Genomic DNA, 26,626 nt, shown 5'->3' with positions numbered 1-26,626 from the left:
TTAGTTCGTCATTTCCTGATAAAAACTATTTAATAACTCATTTATTCATTTTCTTTGTCGGCGGGCAGGGCTTGGGCAAAGTTCATCAGGGCCACTCCAGGCCCATGGAACCAAAATCTGAAATGGTATCGACCCCAGGTAAGTAATTAAGTAGTACTAGTTAGCTGCCATCTCTTTAATTATCATGCTTGATTAATTATTATCTGATCAAATTTCATTCTCGTAAAGGCCCTGAAGCAGGCGCCGGAGAATAATCTGTGTGCATACTACGTTTGCGAGAACATTCGCATGATGGCGTCCGAAAAGAGCAAATCTCAAAGACAGGAGTGGGTACGTTTGTCAGAACACTATTCACAATTTTTACACCATTATCGATATCTAGTCACACAACTAATACACATGCATATTGATCTCCTTCCTAACAGTTCAAAGAGGTGCGGGAGAAGCTCCTAACAGAGGAGCGCATACAAGCAATTCAAGAGGAAATAGCGGGATTTTTGCTCGACCAGGTCATAGATCCCAAAGGAGAATACTATTACCCGCTACCGCCCCCATGAACCACTTCCAATTGTTATCGTGCTCCGAATGCACCAATTAGGCTAATGCCACTGGCTCCGAAGGCACCAATTAGGAGAAATTGTATATATATTAGGAGAAATTGTATATATAGAAGGCTAATGCCACTATATATATACTATATATATTATGACCGGTTCTACTAGAAATTCTATTTATATATATGCATAATGTGTACAATATGTAGTATCGTAAAATACCAGCAAACGAAAAAGAATTAAATGGAAAACACAAAATTAAATGAAAAAGAAATCATAAACCCAAAACCGCCCCAACCTTTTAATACCGGTTGGTGACACCAACCGGTACTAAAGGGCTCCCTACCCCCGAAGCTGGCTCGTGCCACGTGGTTGCCCTTTAGCACCGGTTCGTGATGAACCGGTACTAAGGGGGGGGGGCTTTAGTGCCTACACTTTAGCGCCGGTTACGAAACCGGCACTAAAGGGCCTTACGAACCGGTGCTATTGCCCGGTTCTGCACTAGTGTCGATAGAACTTGAGGGAATATTTGTTCTACCTTTAGCTCCTTGTTGGGTTCGACACTCCTACTTATTGAAAGAGGCTACAATTGACCCCCTATACTTGTGGGTTATCATCCCCCGATGAGTTTAGGCCACCGGTGACGGTGTAACACCCTACTCCTACCTCAGTGTTCTTTGTATATGTCGAATAAATCTCCTCCCCTTGCAAGAGCCTCTCTCAGTCTCTTATATATTTTGGCTAGGCCCACCATGCCGTGACATAGGCAGCCACGGGGTCACCTGGCCCCTTCGAGACCGTACTCCTCGCGTCCTCTCACAAAGGACTTCTAACATACATCCAAACGTTGCCCATGCCACGGTATGGCCTTCTCTAGTCATGTCAACTTTTGGTCCTCGGGGGTGATTGGACGTGCAGAGGTGGGGAGGAGACCCTTCCCGAAGAAGAGGGTGTGGCCTGAAGACACACACCCCCTCCCTCGAGACCCCCTCCGGGCCCGCAGAGTTGGTCCTATGACGCGTCAAACATAATTGGTTTGGTGTCAAAAATTGGCATCCCAATATTTGACATTGTGCCAAATATTGGCTACTAATTGGTTAGTTACCAAGTTGCCTTGTCCAACTCACATAAAGTTGCCAATATTTACAAGTCATAGTATTTCCATTATTTGGCAATGCCAACATTTGGCTAGCTAAATATTGGTAGCAAACCAATTATGCTCATAAGATGGCTTCCCTGGGAAGGACAATAGAGAACCCCCCACCTTGATCCCGCCAACACCCACGTTTTTAGAACCAGTTCTACGCACTCATTGTAATCATTAGGAACGTTATTTCCGACTTCACTCTCTGAACTGATCGCCTTAGGGTAAAACATCAGAAGGTGGACGCCTTGTCATAACACCAATACCTCTCTCCAAGCACTACACAACCTTTTAATCTCGCCACTCGTGGTCCTTTTGAGTAATGCATTCATGGGTGGACTCTCCCCCATGATTGTTCAAAGATTTTTGGAAATGATGTCACGCTAGTTATGGAAACGTCAATCAACCTTCTTTAACCTAGAAAGGAAATCCCCCAAAAAACAAACATCAACCAACCTCTTTCCCACCCACCCCGAGCACGTGCAGTTTATATAAGAAACCAGTGTTGGGTTCCCAGCACTGCGACGAGAGAACTAGTCCCCCGCCGGCCCCTAGGAGAGGCAGCTGGTAGGTAGCCCTTGCCCTTGCATCACTACACGGCGGCCAGTGAGCATCGTGAATATGGAGGAGCAATATCACGACGGGCTGCGACAGCATGAGGCGGCAGCAGAGTCGTCAGTGCCGTTGCTGGAGAAGAAGGCCGGCGGCGTGTTGTACGTGGAGGGGTGCCCCGGGTGCGCGATTGACCGGAGGAAGGCCGAGAACCCGGGCATCCCCTACAGCAGCTTCCTGTACGTATGGGTCATCACCCTAAGCACCGGTGAGTGCTACTACTACGACTCCATCGATCAACATCGCTAGTTTAGATCCCCGTCTGCACCTTGATTCGTTGATGCAAAGTACCTCTTCTGATTATTTGATTGATTTGATTCCGAAATATATCCAGCATTCATCCATTAATCTATCGCGCGCGGCTGCATATACATGAACTGGTAGCCCATACCCTTATTAACAGTATAAGATATTTTGAATATTTTAATATAAACTTCTTTCAGATTAAAATGAATAAATAAACACATTAAAACGTGACTATGTACATTTGATTCACGAAAATATTAAAACATCTTATATTTCTAAACAGATCGAGTAGTATACAACGGTAGGTTGGTGAACCTAACTGCTTCTACTTGGGATTCAGAATATGAAAGTTAATGGACGCCGATAAGTGCCACACGTGTGGGCGTTAGAGAGTTCACCCACACATTTTGTGTGGTGTATAAGAGGAACAGCCCACACACTTACGTGTGAGCAAAACAATTAGCGCCCACACGCCTCTTTTTTTTCCTCTCGATCCCTCTCACACGCGTGTGTGTGGGCGAAGTTGATAACGCCCACACGCCCGTATGTCAGGCCTCGTACCTCCTGGCCCCGCACGCCACGCGTGACGGTCACCGCGTGCCCGCAGTTGCCATAGTCCAGACCCTCGTCCATGTTCGTTTAATTGCAGTTGCCATGTCGCTGAACTACGGTCGCCATGTCGGACAACTGCAGTTGCCATGGTTGTTCAACTGCAGTTGCCATGTATGATCTGATCTAATGTAGTTGCCATGATTTCATAACTTTAGGAGTTGTCACATACTAACACTAGGCAGTTGAGAGAGTTGCCATGTGCTCACAAGCATGCTAGGGCAGTTGCCATGTAAAAAGGAAGAGTTACCATCTGCTTACGTGCACGTTAGGGCAGTTGCCATGTACATGCACGTTAGGGCAGTTGCCATGTACCATGCAAAAACATATGATAACTCGGTAAAAGAGAGTTGCCATCTGCTTACGTGCACACTGGGCAGTTGTCGTGTACCCTGCAAAACACATGGCAAACTCGGGTAAAAAAGAGAGTTGCCACCTGCTTATAAAAGCACACTAGAGGCAGTTGCCATGTGCAGTGCAAAAATACATGGCAACTAGCAGCTTGGGTGTGGGAGAGGAGAAGGGCGTGTGGGCAAGATGTCAAATGCCCACACACTAGCCCTTGTGTGTGCGTGCAAAGTGGCGTGTGGGCGAACTGCTGAACGCCCACACACCAGCCCCTCCTGTGTGGTGAAACGGCCGTGTGGGCGACCGGCTAAACGCACACGCATCAGACCAGTCCTACGTGGCACTACAAACATGCCAAGATTCATGCGCTCACAAACGGACGCGGATCCACGCGTGTGGGCGAGATGCAAACGCCCACACGTGTGGGCGTTAACATTTCTGAAGTTAATAAAATCGACATTTATCAAGAAAAAAAATCAATATCAATACAATTCTCTATTTTTCATTTAACCTTTTGGTTACCCAGTTATGCAATGGCAGCACAGAATAGCATCTAAAGGGTGCCATTTGCATCGTAAGATATCTTTATCAAGTCTATCGAGAACATATTCTATCGCTATGGTGCTTCCAAGTCATTGCAGCACTCTTCCAACTTTATTATATTTTTAGTAGATGAGCACTACAATGACACCAATCAAAAAAAAAATCCCTGGGACATTTTAAAAGATTGCCGAGGAAAAACAACCCACCTGAACATTTCTTTAAGCCGCACAGCGGCAAAAGCAGCAGTTTTACAGGTTCCAAACGCACGTGCGACCGTGCAAGACACGGTAGGATGCAACACCAAAACGAGCAATATGAACAGAAGAAATTCTATTGTGAACCGTATATATTATTAAAAAATGCATTTTGGCAATTAGAGCATCCCTAGTTGTAGTGGCTAATTGGGCCCTCGATATGTTTGCGGATATTTCCAGACGTGTTCACGGACAAGAGATGACCGAGCCTCATTTGTTCGCCCGAGCAACAACGTCCCCTCATTTCCCCCTTCCCATTTGTCCGCCTGGACCACGACCCTCCAGGTGGGGGCAAGATGGGGAGGGCGCGGCATGGACACAACCATAACAGAAAGAAAGAGGGCATGCCTAGGGCAAGGGGCTAAGGGTCGATTCGAGAGGATTTGGAGTGTTTCTGATGTGCTGTGTTCGATGTGGCAGACGGGTCTAGACGGCCCCAATTCCGGCCCACATATAGACCGGCTTTGGGGGCTGCTGGACAGTCGGAACAAATGGATTAGGTACCGGAAGCATCATTGGAGATTTTTTTTGTCCGGGTATTGCCCGGTTACCCGCTCGGACACACGAAGATGGTTGTGGGGTTTGGTTGAAGATGATGTTGTGCTTTCGTGACTTGAGCCCTAAATCGTCTTTCGTATATACTCCATTTCTTCTCCCTTCACCGACTGTGAATAACTTCTCTCATACATAAAAAGAAACGGGTTTTGTTCGACACGTACGTGAATAAAGATATCTTTAGTGCACGATGTCACTCCGCCCATCCGATCATAACGTGGTTGCAGGCCCCTGCGCAGATCTCGCGTTCGCGACCGGTCCTGATAATGGCGTTAGAGCTTACCGTATAAAGAGAATCTTGAGATGAGACATGAAGGAAGAAGATTGTGAGTGCACGTTTCGTTGCCCAGACTCATCTGTATCCGGTCAGGAAAAAAATCAAAACAAGTTCAAAAAATTCCAATTTTTTTTATGTGGTAGATAATTTGATGCATGAGGTTCGCTCTATTTTTTAGATCATTTGGATATCTGAGCAACAAAGACAAATCGGGTCAGAAGCGTGAATAGTTAACATTTTTACAGACCTCGAATTGGCTTTTTTTGCGGAGAGCTGCTCAGATGTTCAAATGATTTAAAAATTAAAGCGAACCTCACGCATCAAATTATCTGCCACCCAAAAAATTGGATTTTTTTAGTATTTGTTTTGAATTTTTTTGCCAGCGCGGGTGCAGTTGAGCCTAGGCTCAGAAGTGGACATAAACCAGTTCGGAGTCCCGGATGAGATTACAGACACGACGTGGAGTCTTGAAATGGTCAAGAGGTAAAGATTGATATATATAGGACGATGGTATTCGAACATCTGAAGTGTTTCGGGGGTACCAGATACTTATCGGGTCACCGGAAGGGGTTTCGGGCACCCCCGGCAAAAGATATGGGCCTTATGGGCCAAGAGGGGAAACACACCAGCCACAAGGGGCTGGTGCGCCTCCCATATGGGCCGGCCTAGGAGGAGAAGGAAAGGGGGAAAGGAAAGGAACCTTCCTTCCACCTATATATATGTGGGAGGGGGACGCCTAGTAACACCAGATCAATTGTTAGCCGTGTGCGGCGCCCCCTCCACCGTTTACACTTCCGGTCATATTTTCATAGTGCTTAGGCGAAGCCCTGCGGAGATTACTTCACCATCACCGTCACCACGCCGTCGTGCTGACGGAACTCATCTACTACCTCACCGTCTTGCTGGATCAAGAAGACAGAGGATGTCACCGAGCTGAACGTGTATAGAACACGGAGGTACCACGCATTTGGTACTTGATCGGTTGACGTGAGAAGAAGTTCGAGTACATCAACCGCGTTGTGAAACGCTTCCGCTTACGGTCTATATGGGTACGTAGACACACTCTTCCTCTCGTTGCTATGCATCTCCATGAATAGATTATTGCGTGTGCGTAGAATTTTTTTGTTTTCCATGCAATGATTCCAACAGTAACCAATCCATGCCTATGATCATGCCATATGCTTCCAGTGAGATGATCTTGAAATCAGTGACAAACTCCTGCCCTTATGTGTTCGAAGAACAGCAGGTATGTATGTGGTACACTCAAGAATTGCTCCGTCTGCAACTTTTACTTGACATGCATTTTGCAAAGGTGTGACCCCCTGAAGCTTAGCTACCAACTTACTGTCAATAAAGGATGTTGAGCTTCCTGAATCCACCAGGAGAAGCACTTCATGACCCCGGATCCAGACATGCAATTGGAGAACGCCCAGATCAGAGGAGCCATCCATCGCTTGGCGCGAAACTGTGCACAAATTTTATTCATCGCTGGAAGGCGATGTAGGTGGTGTTTCTCCGAGAGTCTCTTCATGACTGGACATTGCAAGCAGCTCCTCCATGATGTGCATATGGATTGTAGGATGGCAGGTGTGGTCTTTTCCCCATCGTTCGCCGCATTTCAAATGAAGGCCCTTCGGCTTGATGGAAGTTGCGAGAGATGCAATCTTGTTGCCGTTGTCCGTGCTAGCACGAGTGACGTTAGTGCGACGACGGTCTTCAACAATCGGTGCAGGTGTTGTTAGTTGTGGAAAGAACTAGGGTACACTGTTGCGTGCCATCGCACTTGAATGCAGATGATGTGCTTGGTACATGGCATGCGCAGGTTCGTTATTGGCCACTTCCTCCTGAAGTAGGGAAATCGAGCATGCGGCGTCAAGATTCGGTGGCCGTTGCACCAAGACCACCGCCTGGATATCCGATTGAAGGCCCTCCACAAAGCGAGTGAGGAAAAAGTATATATGGGTGAGTACACTTAGAACAAGATATCAGGTGGTTCATCAGAGTTTCGAAAGGCTCGATGAAATCGGCTATGTGTTTCTGTACGGACTGAAGCCTGATACCAGGAGGCCCAAAAAAATTCAGAACAACCATAGGTACCCAGTAGGATTTGTGCACTATGAACATTTGGAAATATTGTTCGCATGGTGTTTTCCAGAGTTGTGGATTATCACCGGTGACGACACATTTGGAAATATTGTTTGGATAGTGTTTTCCAGAGCTGCGGGTTATCACCAGTGAAGACGGGGATGCTCATGGAGGGTGGTGGCTGGCCTATGGCGGCGAGAACAGAGGAGAGATGGGTTGTGGATGCATACCCATGACCGGGAGTGCCGTCGGTGACACTGGGGTCACCAACGGAAGTCCCCGGTGAGATGTTTCTCATCGTGGATGATTTATGTGTGGAATGCCTCCCGCACGGTGAGCGGCGGATGCGGTGTTGTCATTCCACTCAACGAGGATGGGGCACTCCTAGAGTCGTCGCCTAAAGCAACCGATGACCCCGAGCTTGGCGAAGCGAGCTTCCAGATCTGGCTTCTTGTGATGCAGATCGTCGATCTGCAACGACTGGTTGCGGAGTTGGGATGCTTGCGCATTGAGCTGCTTCATGATGTTGGTAGTGTCCTCCATGGAATCCTAGTGAAGCTTGTCGAGGTAGACCTTCAGAGCTGGACCCATGGTGCCGATGAGGATCTGGGGGGTGTGGACACATCATCGGATGTTGATGGCCTGCAAGTGCACAGGATTTAGTTGTAACTTTTTCGAAGTAAGAGTATTGATCCCATAGGGAGCACGGAAATCAAACTTTTAACTCTTGTAGTGAATTATGTATTTTATGCCTGCAGATAATTGTGGAATTCAAGCAAAGTGAGGGAGGAAATAAATTGTAATTGAGTAGTGGAAAAAACTTTAAAGTAAATAACATAAAAGTAAATAAAGAACAGTATCTAGAGTGATTGATGGAACAACAGAGTAGTACGGTGTTCCCAGGAAGTCCGAAATCCCCATTGATATGTTTCTAGTGCACCTATGCATGGGCATAGTATAGTATGGATACTTCAGCCTCTTGACGATTATGCTGGGTGGAGCCGGCCACAGAACACATTCTACTCGAGGTAGACTTCATGCCACATACACCACCATCATAGTCTCCCCCATAGGGTTACAACTCATTATAAATTAAGGGTTTACCCTATGGACATAACCTCTCTAAGGGTTCTCCGTAACTCCCTTGTCAATTGCAAAGGTTAGGAGCAAAGGTTTTTACTGTCACCTCGAATTACCTTCACATCCTAGCCCTTTACAACGACAGTGATATACTTTGTGGCCATAAGGCAAAAATGCCGAGTGGGGCCCCTTCACAACAATAATGAAGTTATTAAACTAAGCATTCAACAGAGGATCTCATATCCAAAATAACGATTCAGATCCTACACATACCAAGGTTCATCCAGATCCCCGAGAACTAGGGGTCTAACCACACATGGAGACAACAAACATCATGACAAAGGTGATGACAAACATGGGTTGATGATACAAATAACACACATGATGATCCACTAGGGTTCCTGATGTTACAATCATAAGGATGTGGATGATGATGGCAATGACAGTGGTGATGATGTTGATGACGATGATAGTGGTGATGATGTTGTAGTCCCCTTGTGCTTGATGAGAAGATGACCCTCTTCTCCTTGCCAATCCCTCCTCCGGATGATCTCCGGAGGCTAGGGTTCTGCCTTCTGGACAAGTTTCTGATCTCTCTGGGCGTCTGATCCCTGATCCAATTTCATGGGGTGGAAGTAGTCGACCAGGCAGCAGCGCTGGCACCTCATACGACCACTCATGCGAGCAGGTGCGTCGCATGGAACGCCGTCCTTTGCTCTAGAGGTGCAGTGGTTACTCCTTCTTTGGTCTCCTTACTTGATTCATTTATGGTAGTTGATTATCACTTTAAATACGTGATTTCAGTACCATTTTTGGGGATCTCCTCCATATTATGCTAAGTGGTCCAAAAAACATTACCTGAGAGATTATCAATAAAAAGAGGTGTGTGAACACGGTAAAATTTGACAAAGCCTACATGTAGGCACAAAATATCTAGCAAAATTATCACATAAATTGGACTCATTAGGTGTCCATGATGATCTAGGGAGGAGAGGAAGGGTGGTAAGTGGTCTCTGATACCACGAGGTTATGTACCACTTGATCTATTCACTCATAGATACACTTTCTACGGTTCATACGGATCACATGATTTGGTAGGTAGTTCTTGAGAAAGGAGAAAGGAAAATAAAAGAGAAAAGCCGTTGCAATCCAAGCCTGATCCACTAGTGCCTTTTCCGTTCACTCCTCTTCTCCTTAAGTAGTTGCAAATGACGTGTTAGCCCGAGTCTTGGCGTAGTTGACCCAGTTGGACCCCTGTATTTCCTAATGGGTTGCACCAGCCGAGACGGCCTTCAGATGACGCACCTCCCTTCACGGTTTGTCCTAGTGGCTGCCATGGCAGCGTTTCTCACTTTGATGTCATCTGCGTTGGCTTCCATGGCAGCGGTTTGAGTTGGCGCTATATTTGGTATCCCAACAAAGATGCAGTGCCGCCTAGAAGGTTTCCGCTTGGAACGACGCGGTCGATTTCAGATGCTCACTAATTCGTTGGCTTCCTTCCTCCTCCTTGTCCTCTTCATGGACAATGTCTGCGCACGCAGGGGGAAATTCCACGGACCTGGGTGGTTAACAGAGTGAAGTCCATTTTGCTTCCGCATTTTACCATTCCGTTCGGTAGGGTCCGGTTCTTGAGGAACAATCGGGGCGGATAAAGGTGGCATTGGGCTGCCATTGATCTCGGTCCTGGCGTGGTTAGTGAGGATGGTGAGGATGAATCGGTTGGTTGGATACTTGTTTGCCAACAATGGCGCGGGAGGAATACCCTAGTTCGTCAGTACCACCTGTTCCCTATATGTGAAAATATGTTGAGCTAGTTTGGTTGGAATCCACGACTCCACGCCTGGGTAAAAAAGGAGCCTGGCTTCAGCCTGGGAAAGTGAAAAATGATGCTTGGTCAGGCTAGCCCGAGTTGGTGTGTTTGACACATGTCCTGAGCCTGGCTAGCAATTAATTGCTTTGTCAGTCTACAAAAAGATTACATGTAACTTTATCAGACAACAACAAATAAGAAGTACGAACCAATCTGTGGTTGGATGGTTAGAGGGGCAGTGGTATCCCTAGCCCACCAGGGTTTAAGTCCTGGTGCTCGCATTATTCTTGGATTTATTTCAGGATTTCTGGCGTTTGTACTGTGTTAAAAAAACATCCAGATTGTTCTCAAGCACCGTTCAGGCCAGGTAAATCTTTGCTAGGCCTCCAACCAAACAAGCCCGTAATAATGAAAAACTGTATGAGGTCTTTTACACTACTGGAATGGTTCGGTTTTGCTTAACTGTTTTTACCTGAATTTTATTGACTACCATGGAATATGTCTATCAAGTAGTAGTACAAAGTCAACATTGCAGAACTAACTATGTTAGGCCTCCTTTGGTTTGGAGGAATTTTGTAAGAGTTTCATATGATAGGATTTTTATAGGAAACATTTCTTTAGAGTCCTTTGGTTTTTATGTAGGAATAACCTATGGAGGAATTCTTCATGTCCTTCAGATTTCGTAGGAAAATAAACATTAGCCTAGACTCAATGGAAAATCCTATGATGTGAACCAAAGGACATCTTCTGTCCTATGTCTATTCATAGGATTTGAATACATGTCATCTCATTCCAATGAATTTTCTTTGGTTCATAGGGTAGAAAAATCATAGGGAATGAGATGTCCTTTGTGGAAAAAAGGAATAAACGTAACCATCTACGTGATTGTACTGTTCTTTGTGGACATAATTTCTGGTTCTAATATTTCCTCTGGCTTTTCCAGCTTTACCAATATCTTCACTGTTCCCCTACTTGTACTTCATGGTATGTATTATTATCCAACTTGTTTTGGTTTGATACTTACATGGCCACTGTTTAGGAAGAAATAGCACTCTTGCTTTTTTTTTGAACATTTCACTTTGTTTCACTTATATTTTCTTATCCATGCATATACCCATCTCTGATGTATCTGTTGCTAAATAATAATATTTTTCATACTATCTCCTACTTCTTTACAGATAAGAGACTTGCATGTTGCAAAAAGAACAGAAGACATTGGGTTCTATGCTGGGTTTGTAGGTGAATTCTCTTAACAAGTTCTGATTGGATGATTAATTACTTGAGCCGCATGATTCAATGATTAAACTGCATGATTACTAAATGTGACAGTTTTTGTTTTCATTGGAAAATTTCAGGCGCTTCTTTTATGTTCGGAAGATTTTTGACTGCAACTATTTGGGGAATAGCAGCAGACCGTATTGGCAGAAAACCAGTTATTCTGTTCAGCGTTTTCTCCGTGTTTGTAACATTTAGCCTCTTATTTACTCCTCTATTTCAACTCCTATTTTATTAGTTGGGTCTCTAAGTTGATTCTTGTTAACATCTCAGGGTAGTATTTAATACTTTGTTTGGGCTTAGTGTCACCTATTGGATGGCGATAGCTACAAGGTTTCTCATGGGTGCTTTGAATGGCTTACTCGGACCCATAAAGGTATGTCGAATTTCAAACACTTTTTATGTCAGATTGTGTATGCCTTACGAATTTGTGCCTGATTTTTGCAGGCTTATTCTATTGAAGTTTGCCGACCCGAACATGAAGCTCTAGCACTATCACTTGTAAGATAGTCATGTGTACCCATGCACTTATAAGTTATAACATATCTACTTTCAGTACTTTTAGTTTTTCTGTCACTTTATTGCAATTCAGGTTAGCACATCATGGGCAATAGGTCTCATCATTGGTCCTGCTCTTGGAGGCTACCTTGCACTGGTATGAAATAGAAAATTTAACTTCATGATATACTTAACTGTCATCCTATTAGTATACTAACCTGGTTGTTTTTATGGCAGCCTGCAGAAAAATATCCAAATATCTTTTCGCCTGACTCACTCTTTGGAAGGTATCCTTTTGTGTTGCTAAATTAGATTATCCTAGATAATTGTTCTGCAGATACTTACTTTTGGTGAAACTTGTCAGGTTCCCGTACTTCTTACCATGCTTATGCACATCAGTCTTTGCTGCCGTTGTTCTGACAGGCTGTCTATGGATGCCGGTATGTGATATTCAAATGGTGTTAGCTTCCTTGGTTATGCAGTCAGTCTAATTGCACCTTCGTAATTACGTTTGCTATGTTTTCGCCACTTCATGTGGCCTGCAGGAAACCTTATATTGTCGGCATGAACACAGATATTCTATATTTATAAGTCTTGATGTACCTTCTTCACATACTTTTCTTGGCAATCCCAGAACCAAATATTTTCAAATGTCTTGTTCAAAGGCCATATATAATATAATTGACCTTCAACATTTTCTGAATGTGGTTCTACAACCAAGTCCGCGACTCTTTTCTGTTCTTTCCTTTCAGTAACTAGTGGCAGGACTAAATAGTACATTGAATCTGACATGATACTGTAGAAAAAATATTTTTTTTTGGAAAAGGAGGCTTGCCCCCGGCCTCTGCATCTAAGCGATGCATGCACCATCTTGTTAAAAGTCTCAAAAAAGCACAAGGTCTTAGATTCATTACAGCTCGCAAGCGGAGCAAAAAAGAAAAATAGAACTCAATACCACAACCGGTATGTATAATAGGACAAGATCCCTAAACTCCTATCGTATTATGAGGCCCCCATCCAAGCCGGTTGAATATAGCCCGTGCTACCATCTCCCACTGGTTGCACCCAGTAACCGAAGACTCCCTGGAGTTTGTAGGTGTGAGTAAGGACCACGTACGGATCCGTAGCCCTGAAAATGACCTACAGAAACTTTAAGATGTGTTGTCTGTTAAAAATCATGTCGTTCCTACAGTTTCATGTAGCCCAAATAAGCGCCCATATTTCAATCCGAATACGAGACGCAGTAATATGGTCTACTCCAGCTAACCACGTCCCAAATAACGATTCAATGCTAACTGGAGGAATAATGTTAAAGGCTATATGAATCGTTCGCCAAAGTAATTTCGCGAGAGGGCAATCTGTGAATAGGTGTTGTATTGTTTCATCATGATCACAAAAACAACATCGTGCACTGCCTACTCAACGTCGCTTTAGTAAATTATCTTTGGTGAGGATCACTTGCTTGTGAACAAACCACATAAAAATTATAAATACGCAAGGGAACCTTAACTTTCCATATACTGTAGAAAAGATGATGCTCTTCGTAGTTAATGTTGATTATTCCCCCGTTTGTTGTAATATATCTTGAGACATATTTCAGGAAACATTACACAAGCATAAGGCCAGTGAAAATGGCAAACAAAGTGTTGATGCTTTGGAGGCCCATCTGATTGATCCGCAAGAAAAGGTCGAAGAAAGTGACAGTGTAGATACCAAGAAGAGCTTATTCAAGAATTGGCCATTGATGTCTTCCATAATTGTTTATTGTATCTTCTCCTATCATGACATGGCTTATACAGAGGTATTATTTTCTATTTATTTAGTTCATGGAATTGAAGTTTTCCAAGAGAAAAGCATACAACCTTTTGTGCTTTAAATAAACTTGTGGTGAATGGTAGAAAACGAGAATAATTAGTAGGAGCAGAATCAATGTGCTCTCTGTAGTATATCTATGTGTGTACGGTAGCTATATCTGTGAATGTCAAATGTTAACTTTTTCTTGGTTTACACTGAGCTGAGCCCTTGAACAATTTTATAAGAGACGTGATATTTGATGTTTAACACAATTTTTTGAGTGTAATATGCACCATAGGTATGATCTTAAGTACAATAAAACATACAACTTGCAACGGCAAATTAATGTTTTTTACAGTTAGTGATGCCCTAACATTAAAAACTTGCTTACCACAAAGTAACTTGTAACTTCAGAAAGAATGTATTAGTAGTTCAATGTTAGTGTAGATGATGGTAATTACTTGGGACAATCATAAGAGAGAATTTGAGTGTATAGTTGCTCCAATTCATACATGCGCTCTAGAGTATTTTACTTGTTCAACCTCTGTGCTAACATATGACTTGGATTTCTCGTACCATCATATATTTGGTTGCTAACACAGTTTTTTTTTCTAGTTTTCTGATAGCTATTACACAACCTATTTCAAATAAACTCCAGCTTGTTTTTGAGAAACCATGGTATTTGAAATCAACTTCAGGTGTTCTCTCTATGGGCTGAAAGTGACAAGAAGTATGGTGGACTAGGTTTATGGTCCCAAGATGTGGGCCAAACGCTCGGAATAACAGGTATTATTTTGTTTGTGCTTTGACAAGTATCTATTTTCTTATGGGAACAGTATGGAAGAACTCCACTGTGGTGTATATTAATATTCAGTAACTAAAGTACAAAATAATCGCGTATCTTTATTTTGCTTTTCAGTTTTCACCTTTATTTAGGACATGGTCAACTCTTTATTTAGGAATTCTTCCTTTCAAGTCTGCAAATGGTAGTCATTTCCATCTTAGGTTCAACCTCGCTTATAATAATATGGCTGTGTGCATTGCTTGATGCAGAGGCTAGGAGTTCAACCACCTTTTCGAAAAAAGTCTGCTAATGGTAGCCATTTCCATCTGTGTTAATGATGGAATCTTCTCATCGTTTGTTCAAATGTTCTAGCAGCCGAGAGTAATCAACTCAATTAAAAGTATAATAATTTGGGCCCAACGTGAGCTTTAACCGTTAGACAAAATAGGAAATGGACAAATCGATTTTCTCTATTGTAGTGAGAGATAGAGAGATAGATACATCATAGGCCTCATGGGTTACTCTGCGCCTAAAACTAACGTATACATGATATACAAGAGTAATACTCTTAACACCCCCATCAAGCTCTAGGTGGATCTGAAACATTGAGTTTGAGAACATGAAGCCGATATTGTTCTCTAGTTTGGGGCTTGGTGAAGAAATCCGGCAGTTGAATCTATGTTGGTTGGGACATATTGCAAACAATGAAACGAATAGTTGACTGTTGGCAGTGAGAGTGCATGAACAATGCTTCCATGCCAATATGCTTGGCTAGCTCATGCTTAACTGGATCATTGGCAATCTGAATAGAATCATTGCTATCACAAAGGAGAGATGTGAAACATCACATGGAACACGAAGCAACCCAAGAGCCGTCGAAAACATACAATCTCTGATGTGGCAGTGCCGCAATGGCAAGGGGCTCGAAGTACATTAAAATTGGATGCATTATCAACCATATTTCACTAACATAGTACACACTTAGTAGCATCTATCTTTAAGTTCTTTTCCTCAAGCATATTCCTTGGTATTAACTTTCCTTTTCAGTAGAGCCAGCCTTCTGTGATAACAACACTGTCAGTATCGTACGTCCATTTCAGGTGGCAGTTTGCTTGTGTATCAAATGTTCATATACCCACGCATCAATAAAGTTCTTGGACCGATCAAATGTTGTCAAATCGCAGCCGTGAGTAAAAAACTTCTATTGTTTAATTGCTGAAGTTCTCCTATCCTCTGACTGCATATATTGACTATTGTGATTGACCTTGCAGGCTCTGTGCATACCTATTCTATTCACCTATCCCTATATGACATACCTCTCAGGAGCTGCATTATCAATCATTCTGACTATTGCATCAGTCTTAAAAAATAATATTTCTGTGAGTATTCCTTTTATCTCACTTCAAAATCCTTATTACTACATTAAGTTTCAGAATTGACTGAGTAGATGGCAACTATATAAATGTGAAAATTCTACATTAGTGCTTGGTCGCCTCTTACGAGTAGTACATGTTTGTGGCTTGTAACATTTTTTATTTTAAGATGAGAAAACCAGATAATGTGTATTATTTGTCCGGCGGTCACTAAAAGTTATCTCATGTTAATAATGTTCCTCATGATTACTATAACAGGCTACCATCATTACAAGCATCTTCATCCTTCAAAACAACGCTGTGGTATGGAAACCATAGATTAATCTCGATTCAATGCATTTTATATTAGATATCTGTCGCACTAATGACCATGCAATTACTAACAGTCTCAGGACCAAAGAGGAGCAGCCAATGGATTAGCCATGACTGCAATGTCCCTTTTCAAGGCAGTTGCTCCTGCAGGCGCCGGCATTGTGTGAGTATTCTTTGTTCCTCATTGCTTCTAAAAAATATTTTATATGTTACAAGGCAAATTAAACTTTAATACTAGCTCACACTGCTAGTACTTTGGCAACCACATTTAAACTGAATGTATTTGAAGCTCAGAAGTTCACATGTCTTTAATGTATGCAGGTTCTCATGGGCGCAGAAACGCCAACATACTTTCATCCTTCCAGGTAAACATTGTTATCCTTTTTTGAGGAAATTTCACATAACATACATTTTATTGCCAAATGCAGCTATTCTTCGATCCTCGGTCTGCTTTAGATATTATTTTTAACATTTTAACTAGTTGAGACTTGATAGATCTTGCGAGGTTTTTACTGCTGTATAATTTTTCTCCACTTTCGTCTCATACAGGTGATCATATGGTGTTCTTTCTGCTGAACATGATAGAGCTCCTTGGACTTGTCCTCACGTTCAAACCCTTCCTCGCCGTGCCAGAGCAGTATGATAGAAACTAGCTTTTCAGTTATTATTCTAGAAGTTTTGGATTATAACTCAGATGTTGATTACTCATGGGTCCCGCACCCGCAACGCTTAAGGCGCCCTTGAACCAGGATAGAGGTGATTAAGTACTACCTGTATTTTGTATGTAACATTGTTAAGCAATGGGTAAAGCGTCTCAACCCCTAGACAAGGAGCCCGCATGGTTTATATTGATCTGTCGAGGAGGAGTCCCTCGTAGGGTTTATAGGATGTGGCGCACAACCCAACAACCAGAGACGATTACAACGGGAGGTTAACAGGGAGAAAGGATAAGAGGTTGGGAAAGATTTAAACAAGAAGATCTCCCCAGTAACTCTATTCCTATCGTGAACATCAAGGAGAGTCTGGTCGGTCCACCTCATGACCGAACCAACATATACTTTAACATCCTCCCTTAATCTAAACTCCTCAAGTCTAGATTATGTTTAAACTCTTCAAACGGTCTTGTGGACAAAGCTTTTGTAAAGCCATCTGCAACTTGTTCTTTTGAGGAAACAAACCGAATCTCCAACTCTTTTCTAGCAACTCTTTCTCTGACAAAGTGATAGTCAATTTCAATGTGTTTAGTACTTGCATGAAACACAGGATTGGCACAGAGATATGTGGCACCAAGATTGTCACACCGAAGACAAGGAGTTGGTGTGTAACATATTCCAAGTTCCTTGACTATTGACTTTACCCAAATAATTTCTGCTGTTGCATTTGCCAATGCTTTGTATTCTGCCTTAGTACTTGACCATGATATTGTTGGTTGTTTCTTTGCACACCATGAGATCAAATTGGGCCCAAAGAAAATGGTGAAGCCACCTGTTGACCTTCTATCATCCAAGCACCCTGCCCAGTCAGAGTCAGAGAAGGCACTAACAAGGGTAGATGATGACTTGCTGAAAGTCAGGCCAACACTCAAAGTATTCTTAATATACCTCAGTATGCGTTTGGCAGCAGTCAAATGAGCTGTAGTAGGTGCATGAAGAAACTGACACACTTTATTGACTGCAAAGGAAATATCAGGTCTGGTAAGTGTCAAGTACTGGAGTGTTCCTACCAAACTTATGTATTTGGTGCCATCCTCTTGACTCAAGGGGTCACCCTCTACAAGAGAAAAAAATTCAGAGCTAGAGAGTGGTGTTGGAGAGGGCTTACAACCTCGCAACCCTGCCTTGCTCAAAAGATCAGTTGCGTATTTCTCTTGAGAAAGATGAAGACCACCTGCATTGTTTCGTTTGACCTTAATCCCAAGGAAGAAGTGCAAGTCCCCTAGATCCTTAAGAGCAAAATCTGAGTTCAAGTCTTGCAAAAGAGCCTTGACTGCTTCAGGAGAGGAACTTGTAACAATGATATCACCAACATAAATAAGCACAAAAATGATCGTGTTGGACTTATTGTAAATGAACAAAGATGTATCAAACTTGAAGGGAACAAAACCAAGGGCTTGCAACTTCATGTTCAAACGAGAGTACCATGCTCGAGTAGCTTGCTTCAGTCCATAGAGAGATTTATCAAACCTGCATATATGAAAGGGATTATTCTTGTCCTCAAACCCATGAGGTTGCTTCATATACACTTCCTCTTCCAGAACACCATGAAGAGACGCATTCTACACATCTAGCCGTCGAAGACTCCAGCCTATGGACAAAACAAGACGAATGGTGGCAGCTTTAACAACAGGATTGAACGTATCCTCATAATCCAAACCATACCTTTGCTTGAACCCTTTTGCAAGAAGACGTGCTTTGTAACGATCGATAGTGCCATCTGACCTTCGTTTGATGCGAAACACCCATTTGCAATCAATAACATTTTTACCAGGGTGTGAAGGAACGAGGTGCCACGTTTTATTTTTCTGGAGAGCGTGAAAGTCATCATCCATGGCCTGTTTCCACTTGGGATTGGCAAGGGCCTCATGAACAGTACGAGGTTCACCTGTGTAAGCAACAGAAGCAGCTAAATTGTATTTAACTTTATAATTCACTGGTTGATTTTTTCCTGATTGGAGACGTGTACGCGGTGGAGTTGGCGTCAAAGACGCATGCACAGAGGATCCTAGCGCTAGCGCACCGGCCAGAGCAGAGGATCCAGCCGATCCCGAGAGATTGAGCCCGCTCAAACCACGCGGATCTTCTGTGGCTGGTAAGGTGGGTGTAGACGAAGAGAGCGCCGCAGAAGATCCCGCAGCAGGCACGGGCCGCAGCGCCCGCCTAGCGTATACAAGCGGGGCTGGCGCATAGCGCACGGTTGCCTAGTTGAGAGGCATGGATTGGGCCGCCTCACCTGGCTCGGCAGGCCCAGTCGCAAGCCGGTGTGGCGGACGGGGAGAGGCACGGAGCGGGGGAGGGCGGTTGGTCATTGTCCAGCTAACGGGTCGCGGATCCCAAGGAGGGTTCGGTCGGGTCTGTGGCAGTCAGACGTGCCGATCCCAAGGGACATCCTGTCTCTGCAACAGAAACCTCCTGAACTGAATTGTGTGATGCATTTTCACTAGTTGATGCACCATTTTCTGTGTGGTTGCTTCCTTTATTATCAAACTCGGGTACAATAATAGGAGATATATTAGTCAATATGTTAGCATCAACATTATCATCACCCACACGATCAACGTCGGAGATATGGGAAGGAAAAAGAAGGATCTCTTTTTGAATGAGGGCGCTGACGTTGGGATGAAGCTTTGCAAAGGGGAATTGTGTTTCATCGAAAACAACATCACATGATATGTAGAAGAAACATCAAGACACTTAACACCCTTGTGTTGAGCACTATATCCAAGAAAGACACATTGCTTAGAACGAAACATGAGTTTTCGAGTGTTATAGAGACGAAGATAAGGCCAACAGGCACAACCAAATACTCTAAGGGTGGTGTAATTGTTGGAAATATGCCATAGAGGCAATAATAAAAGTATTATTATATTTCATTGTTCATGATAATTGTCTTTTATTCATGCTATAACTGTATTATCCGGAAATCGTAATACACGTGTGAATACTTAGACCACACTATGTCCCTGGTAAGCCTCTAGTTGACCAGCTCGTTGTGATCAACAGATAGTCATGGTTTCCTGACTATGGACATTGGATGTCGTTGATAACGGGATCACATCATTAGGAGAATGATGTGATGGACAAGACCCAATCCTAAGCATAGCATAAAAGATCGTGTAGTTCGTTTTGCTAGAGCTTTGCAAGTGTCAAGTATCTCTTCCTTCGACCATGAGATCGTGTAACTCCCGGATACCGTAAGAGTGCTTTGGGTGTATCAAACGTCACAACGTAACTGGGTGACTATAAAGGTGCATTACAGGTATCTCCGAAAGTAGCTGTTGGGTTGACACGGATCGAGACTGGGATTTGTCACTCCGTATGACGGAGAGGTATCTCTGGGCCCACTCGGTAATGCATCATCATAATGAGCTCAATGTGACCAAGGTGTTGGACACGGGATCATGCATTACGGTACGAGTAAAGTGACTTGCCGGTAACGAGACTGAACAAGGTATTGGGATACCGACGATCGAGTCTCGGGCAAGTAACGTACCGATTGACAAAGGGAATTGCATACAGGGTTTGATCGAATCCTCGACATCGTGGTTCATCCGATAACAACATCAAGGAGCATGTGGGAGCCATCATGGGTATCCAGATCCCGCTGATGGTTATTGACTGAGAGCGTCTCGGTCATGTCTGCATGTCTCCCGAACCCGTAGGGTCTACACACTTAAGGTTCGGTGACGCTAGGGTTATGAAGATATGGATATGCAGAAACCCGAATGTTGTTCGGAGTCCCGGATGAGATCCCGGACGTCACGAGGAGTTCCGGAATGGTCCGGAGGTAAAGAATTATATATAGGAAGTGCTATTTCGGGCATCGGGACAAGTTTCGGGGTTATCGGTATTGTACCGGGACCACCGGAAGGGTCCCGGGGGTCCACCGGGTGGGGCCACCTGTCCCGGGGGGGCACATGGGCTGTAGGGGGTGCGCCTTGGCCATCATGGGCCAAGGGCACCAGCCCCTATAGGCCCATGCGCCTAGGGTTTCCCCCTAGGAGGAGTCCTAGTGGTGGAAGGCACCCCTAGGTGCCTTGGGGGGGAGGGAAACCTCCCCTAGGCCGCCGCCCCCCCTAGTAGATCTCATCTACTAGGGCCGGCGCCCCCCCTGGCACCCCTATATATAGTGGGGGAGAGGAGGGACTTCATACACCAGCCCCTGGCGCCTCCACCTCCCCTCGTTACGTCTCTCCCTCGTAGTCTCGGCGAAGCCCTGCTGCTGTGACGCCCTGCATCCACCACCACGCCGTCGTGCTGCTGGATCTTCATCAACCTCTCCTTCCCCCTTGCTGGATCAAGAAGGAGGAGACGTCTCCCGTCCCGTACGTGTGTTGAACGCGAAGGTGCCGTCCGTTCGGCGCTGGTCATCGGTGATTTGGATCACGTCGAGTACGACTACATCATCACCTTGCAAGCTTCCGCACGCGATCTACAAGTGGTATGTAGATGCAAACTCTCTCCCTAGACTCGTTGCTTAGATGAACTCATAGATGGATCTTGGTGAAACCGTAGGAAAATTTTTAATTTTCTGCAACGTTCCCCAACAGTGGCATCATGAGCTAGGTCTATGCGTAGTTCTCTTTGCACGAGTAGAACACAACTTTGTTGTGGGCGTGGATTTTGTCATCTTACTTGCCTCTACTAGTCTTTTCTTGCTCAACGGTATTGTGGGATGAAGCGGCCCGGACCAACCTTACACGTACGCTTACGTGAGACCGGTTCCACCGATTGACATGCACTAGTTGCATAAGATGGCTGGCGGGTGTCTGTCTCTCCCACCTTAGTTGGAGCGGAATCGATGAACAGGGCCCTTATGAAGGGTAAATAGAAGTTGACAAAATCACGTTGTGGTGATTCGTAGGTAAGAAAACGTTCTTGCTAGAACCCAATTGCAGCCACGTAAAAGATGCAACAACAATTAGAGGACGTCTAACTTGTTTTTGCAGCGATTGATCATGTGATGTGATATGGCCAGAAGTTGTGATGAATGACGAATTGTGATGTATGAGATCATGTTCTTTGTAATAGGATTCACGACTTGCATGTCGATGAGTATGATAACCGGCAGGAGCCATAGGAGTTGTCATTATTTTTTGTATGACCTGCGTGTCATTGAATAACGTCATGTAAACTACTTTACTTTATTGCTAAACGTTAGTCATAGAAGTAGAAGTAGTCGTTGGCGTGACAACTTCATGAAGACACGATGATGGAGATCATGATGATGGAGATCATGGTGTCAAGCCGGTGACAAGATGATCATGGAGCCCCGAAGATGAAGATCAATGGAGCTATATGATATTGGCCATATCATGTCACAACTATATAATTGCATGTGATGTTTATTATGTATTATGCATCTTGTTTACTTAGGACGTCGGTAGTAAATAAGATGATCCCTTATAAAATTTCAAGAAGTGTTCTCCCCTAACTGTGCACCGTTGCTACAGTTCGTCGCTTCTAAGCACCACGTGATGATCGGGTGTGATGGATTCTTACGTTCACATACAACGGGTGTAAGACAGTTTTACACAGCGAAAACACTTAGGGTTAACTTGACGAGCCTAGCATGTGCAGACATGGCCTCGGAACACGGAGACCGAAAGGTCGAACACGAGTCGTATGGAAGATACGATCAACATGAAAATGTTCATCGACGATGACTAGTCCGTCTCACGTGATGATCGGACACGGCCTAGTCGACTCGGATCGTGTAACACTTAGATGACTAAAGGGATGTCTAATCTAAGTGGGAGTTCATAATTTGATTAGAACTTTATTATCATGAACTTAGTCTAAAACCTTTGCAAATATGTCTTGTAGATCAATGGCCAACGCTAATGTCAACATGAACTTCAACGCGTTCCTAGAGAAAACCAAGCTGAAAGATGATGGCAGCAACTATACGGACTGGGTCCGGAACCTGAGGATTATCCTCATAGCTGCCAGGAAACAATATGTCCTAGAAGGACCGCTAGGTGACGCTCCCGTCCCAGAGAACCAAGACATTATGAATGCTTGGCAGTCTCGCGCTGATGATTACTCCCTCGTTCAGTGCGGCATGCTTTACAGCTTAGAACCGGGGCTCCAAAAGCGTTTTGAGCATCACGGAGCATATGAGATGTTCGAAGAGCTGAAACTAGTTTTTCAAGCTCATGCCCGGGTCGAGAGATATGATGTCTCCGACAAGTTCTACAGTTGTAAGATGGAGGAAAACAGTTCTGTCAGTGAGCACATCCTGAAGATGTCTGGGTTGCACAACCGTATGACCCAGCTGAACATTAACCTCCCAGATGAGGCGGTCATTGACAGAATCCTCCAGTCGCTCCCACCAAGCTACAAGAGCTTTGTGATGAACTACAACATGCGGGGAATGGAAAAGAGCATTCCTGAAGTGTTCTCGATGCTGAAGTCAGCAGAGGCTGAAATCAAGAAAGAACATCAAGTGTTGATGGTCAATAAGACCACTAAGTTCAAGAAGGGCAAGGGTAAGAAGAACTTCAAGAAGGACGGCAAAGATGTTGCCGCGCCTGGTAAGCCAGTTACCGGGAAGAAGTCAAAGAATGGACCCAAGCCTGAGACTGAGTGCTTTTATTGCAAGGGGAAGGGTCACTGGAAGCGGAACTGCCCCAAATACTTAGCGGATAAGAAGGCCGGCAACACCAAAGGTATATTTGATATACATGTGATTGATGTGTACCTTACCAGTAATCGTAGTAACTCCTGGGTATTTGATACCGGTGCCGTTGCTCATATTTGTAACTCACAGCAGGAGCTGCGGAATAAACGGAGACTGGCAAAGGACGAGGTGACGATGCGCGTCGGGAATGGTTCCAGAGTCGATGTGATCGCCGTCGGCATGCTGCCTCTACATTTACCTACGGGATTAGTTTTGAACCTTAATAATTGTTATTTAGTGCCAAGTTTGAGCATGAACATTGTATCAGGATCTCGTTTAATACGAGATGGCTACTCATTTAAGTCTGAGAATAATGGTTGTTCGATTTATATGAGAGATATGTTTTGTGGTCATGCTCCGATGGTCAATGGTTTATTCTTAATGAATCTCGAGCGTAATATTACACATGTTCATAGTGTAGATGCCAAAAGATTTAAAGTTGATAACGATAGTCCCACATACTTGTGGCACTGCCGCCTTGGTCACATTGGTGTCAAGCGCATGAAGAAGCTCCATGCCGATGGACTTTTAGAGTCTCTTGATTATGAATCGTTTGACACGTGCGAACCATGCCTCTTGGGCAAAATGACCAAGACTCCGTTCTCCGGAACAATGGAGCGAGCAACCAACTTGTTGGAAATCATACATACCGATGTGTGCGGTCCAATGAGCGTTGAGGCTCGCGGAGGATATCGTTATGTTCTCACTCTCACAGATGACTTGAGTAGATATGGGTATGTCTACTTAATGAAACACAAGTCTGAGACCTTTGAAAAGTTCAAGGAATTTCAGAATGAGGTGGAGAATCAACGTGACCGAAAGATAAAATTCTTACGATCAGATCGTGGAGGAGAATACTTAAGTCACGATTTTGGTACACACTTAAAGAAATGTGGAATCTTTTTACAGCTCACGCCGCCTGGAACACCTCAGCGAAACGGTGTGTCCGAACGTCGTAATCGCACTCTATTGGATATGGTGCGGTCTATGATGTCTCTTACCGATTTACCGCTATCATTTTGGGGATACACTCTAGAGACAGCTACATTCACTTTAAATAGGGCACCGTCTAAATCCGTTGAGACGACACCGTATGAATTATGGTTTGGAAAGAAACCTAAGCTGTCGTTTCTAAAAGTTTGGGGATGCGAAGCTTATGTCAAGAAACTTCAACCTGAAAAGCTCGAACCCAAGTCGGAAAAATGCGTATTCATAGGATACCCTAAGGAAACTGTAGGGTATACCTTCTACTTAAGATCCGAATGCAAGATCTTTGTTGCCAAGAACGGATGCTTTCTGGAAAAAGAGTTTCTCTCGAAAGAAGTAAGTGGGAGAAAAGTAGAACTCGATGAAGTACTACCTCTTGAGAGGGATAGTGACGCAGCACAGGAAACCGTTCCTGTGATGCCCACACCAACTGAAGAGGAAAACCATGATAATGATCAAGGTACTTCGGATCAAGTTACTGCTGAACTTCGTAGGTCCACAAGGACACGTTCCGCACCAGAGTGGTACGGCAACCCTGTCCTGGAAATCATGTTGTTAGACAACAATGAACCTTCGAACTATGAAGAAGCAATGGCGGGCCCGGATTCCAACAAATGGCTTGAAGCCATGAAATCCGAGATAGAATCCATGTATGAAAACAAAGTATGGACTTTGACAGACTTGCCCGATGATCGGCGAGCGATAGAAAACAAATGGATCTTTAAGAAGAAGACGGACGCGGATGGTAATGTTACCATCTATAAAGCTCGACTTGTCGCTAAGGGTTATCGACAGGTTCAAGGGATTGACTACGACGAGACATTCTCTCCCGTAGCGAAGCTAAAGTCCGTCCGAATCATGTTAGCAATTGCCGCATACTATGATTATGAGATATGGCAGATGGACGTCAAAACAGCATTCCTTAACGGGCATCTTAAGGAAGAACTGTATATGATGCAGCCGGAAGGTTTTGTCGATCCTCGGAACGCTAACAAAGTATGCAAGCTCCAGCGATCCATTATGGACTGGTGCAAGCATCTCGGAGTTGGAACATTCGCTTTGATGAGATGATCAAAGCGTTTGGGTTTATGCAGACTTATGGAGAAGCCTGCGTTTACAAGAAAGTGAGTGGGAGCTCTGTAGCATTTCTCATATTATATGTAGATGACATACTCCTGATGGGAAATAATATAGAATTTCTGGACAGCATTAAGGCCTACTTGAATAAGTGTTTTTCAATGAAGGACCTTGGAGAAGCTGCTTATATATTAGGCATCAAGATCTATAGAGATAGATCGAGACGCCTCATAGGTCTTTCACAAAGCACATACCTTGATAAGATTTTGAAGAGATTCAGAATGGATCAGTCCAAGAAGGGGTTCTTGCCTATGTTACAAGGTATGAGACTGAGCTCAGCTCAGTCACCGACCACGACAAAAGATAAAGAAGAGATGAGTGTCATCCCCTATGCTTCAGCCATAGGATCTATTATGTATGCCATGCTGTGTACCAGACCTGATGTAAACCTTGCCGTAAGTTTGGTAGCAAGATACCAAAGTAATCCCGGCAAGGAACACTAGACAGCGGTCAAGAATATCCTGAAGTACCTGAAAAGGACAAAGGACATGTTTCTCGTTTATGGAGGAGACGAAGAGCTCGTCGTAAAGGGTTACGTCGACGCTAGCTTCGACTCAGATCTGGATGACTCTAAGTCACAAACCGGATACGTGTATATGTTGAATGGTGGAGCAGTAAGCTGATGCAGCTGCAAGCAGAGCGTCGTGGCGGGATCTACGTGTGAAGCGGAGTACATGGCAGCCTCGGAGGCAGCACATGAAGCGATTTGGGTGAAGGAGTTCATCACCGACCTAGGAGTCATACCCAATGGGTCGGGGCCGATCAAACTCTTTTGTGACAACACTGGAGCAATTGCCCTCGCAAAGGAGCCCAGGTTTCACAAGAAGACCAGGCACATCAAGCGTCGTTTCAACTCCATCCGTGAAAATGTTCAAGATGGAGACATAGAGATTTGCAAAGTGCACACGGATCTGAATGTCGCAGATCCGCTGACTAAACCTCTCTCGCGTG

At 44.2% G+C, this 26,626-nt stretch overlaps 1 protein-coding gene across 1 annotated transcript; it reads left to right on the top strand.

The window, feature by feature from the left end:
- The first annotated feature begins 2,237 nt into the window (after nt 1-2,237).
- LOC119286511 (protein ZINC INDUCED FACILITATOR-LIKE 1-like) lies at nt 2,238-17,301 on the top strand. The gene is made up of 17 exons (XM_037565888.1): nt 2,238-2,518; nt 11,061-11,101; nt 11,296-11,356; nt 11,473-11,575; nt 11,666-11,768; nt 11,840-11,893; nt 11,985-12,047; nt 12,128-12,177; nt 12,255-12,330; nt 13,491-13,691; nt 14,383-14,470; nt 15,569-15,654; nt 15,740-15,847; nt 16,100-16,144; nt 16,228-16,316; nt 16,475-16,518; nt 16,703-17,301. Exons 1-17 carry the CDS (start codon nt 2,320-2,322, stop codon nt 16,804-16,806), a joined length of 1,515 nt encoding a protein of 504 aa, XP_037421785.1. The 5' UTR covers nt 2,238-2,319; the 3' UTR covers nt 16,807-17,301.
- The last annotated feature ends 9,325 nt before the right edge of the window (nt 17,302-26,626 follow it).

This window comes from Triticum dicoccoides, chromosome 4A, assembly GCF_002162155.2.
Source record: "Triticum dicoccoides isolate Atlit2015 ecotype Zavitan chromosome 4A, WEW_v2.0, whole genome shotgun sequence".
NCBI lineage: Eukaryota > Viridiplantae > Streptophyta > Magnoliopsida > Poales > Poaceae > Triticum > Triticum dicoccoides.
The sequence above is the reverse complement of the archived record's forward strand: the minus strand, read 5'-3'. Positions and strand labels throughout refer to the sequence as shown.

Bases quoted from the DNA above. Each gene is read 5' to 3' on its own strand.
- LOC119286511 (XM_037565888.1), top strand. From the start codon at position 2,320: ATGGAGGAGCAATATCACGACGGGCTGCGACAGCATGAGGCGGCAGCA. The intron at 11,894-11,984 runs GTAAGATAGTCA...ATTGCAATTCAG, and splicing joins AAGCTCTAGCACTATCACTT to GTTAGCACATCATGGGCAAT. The intron at 16,145-16,227 runs GTATGGAAACCA...AATTACTAACAG, and splicing joins TCCTTCAAAACAACGCTGTG to TCTCAGGACCAAAGAGGAGC.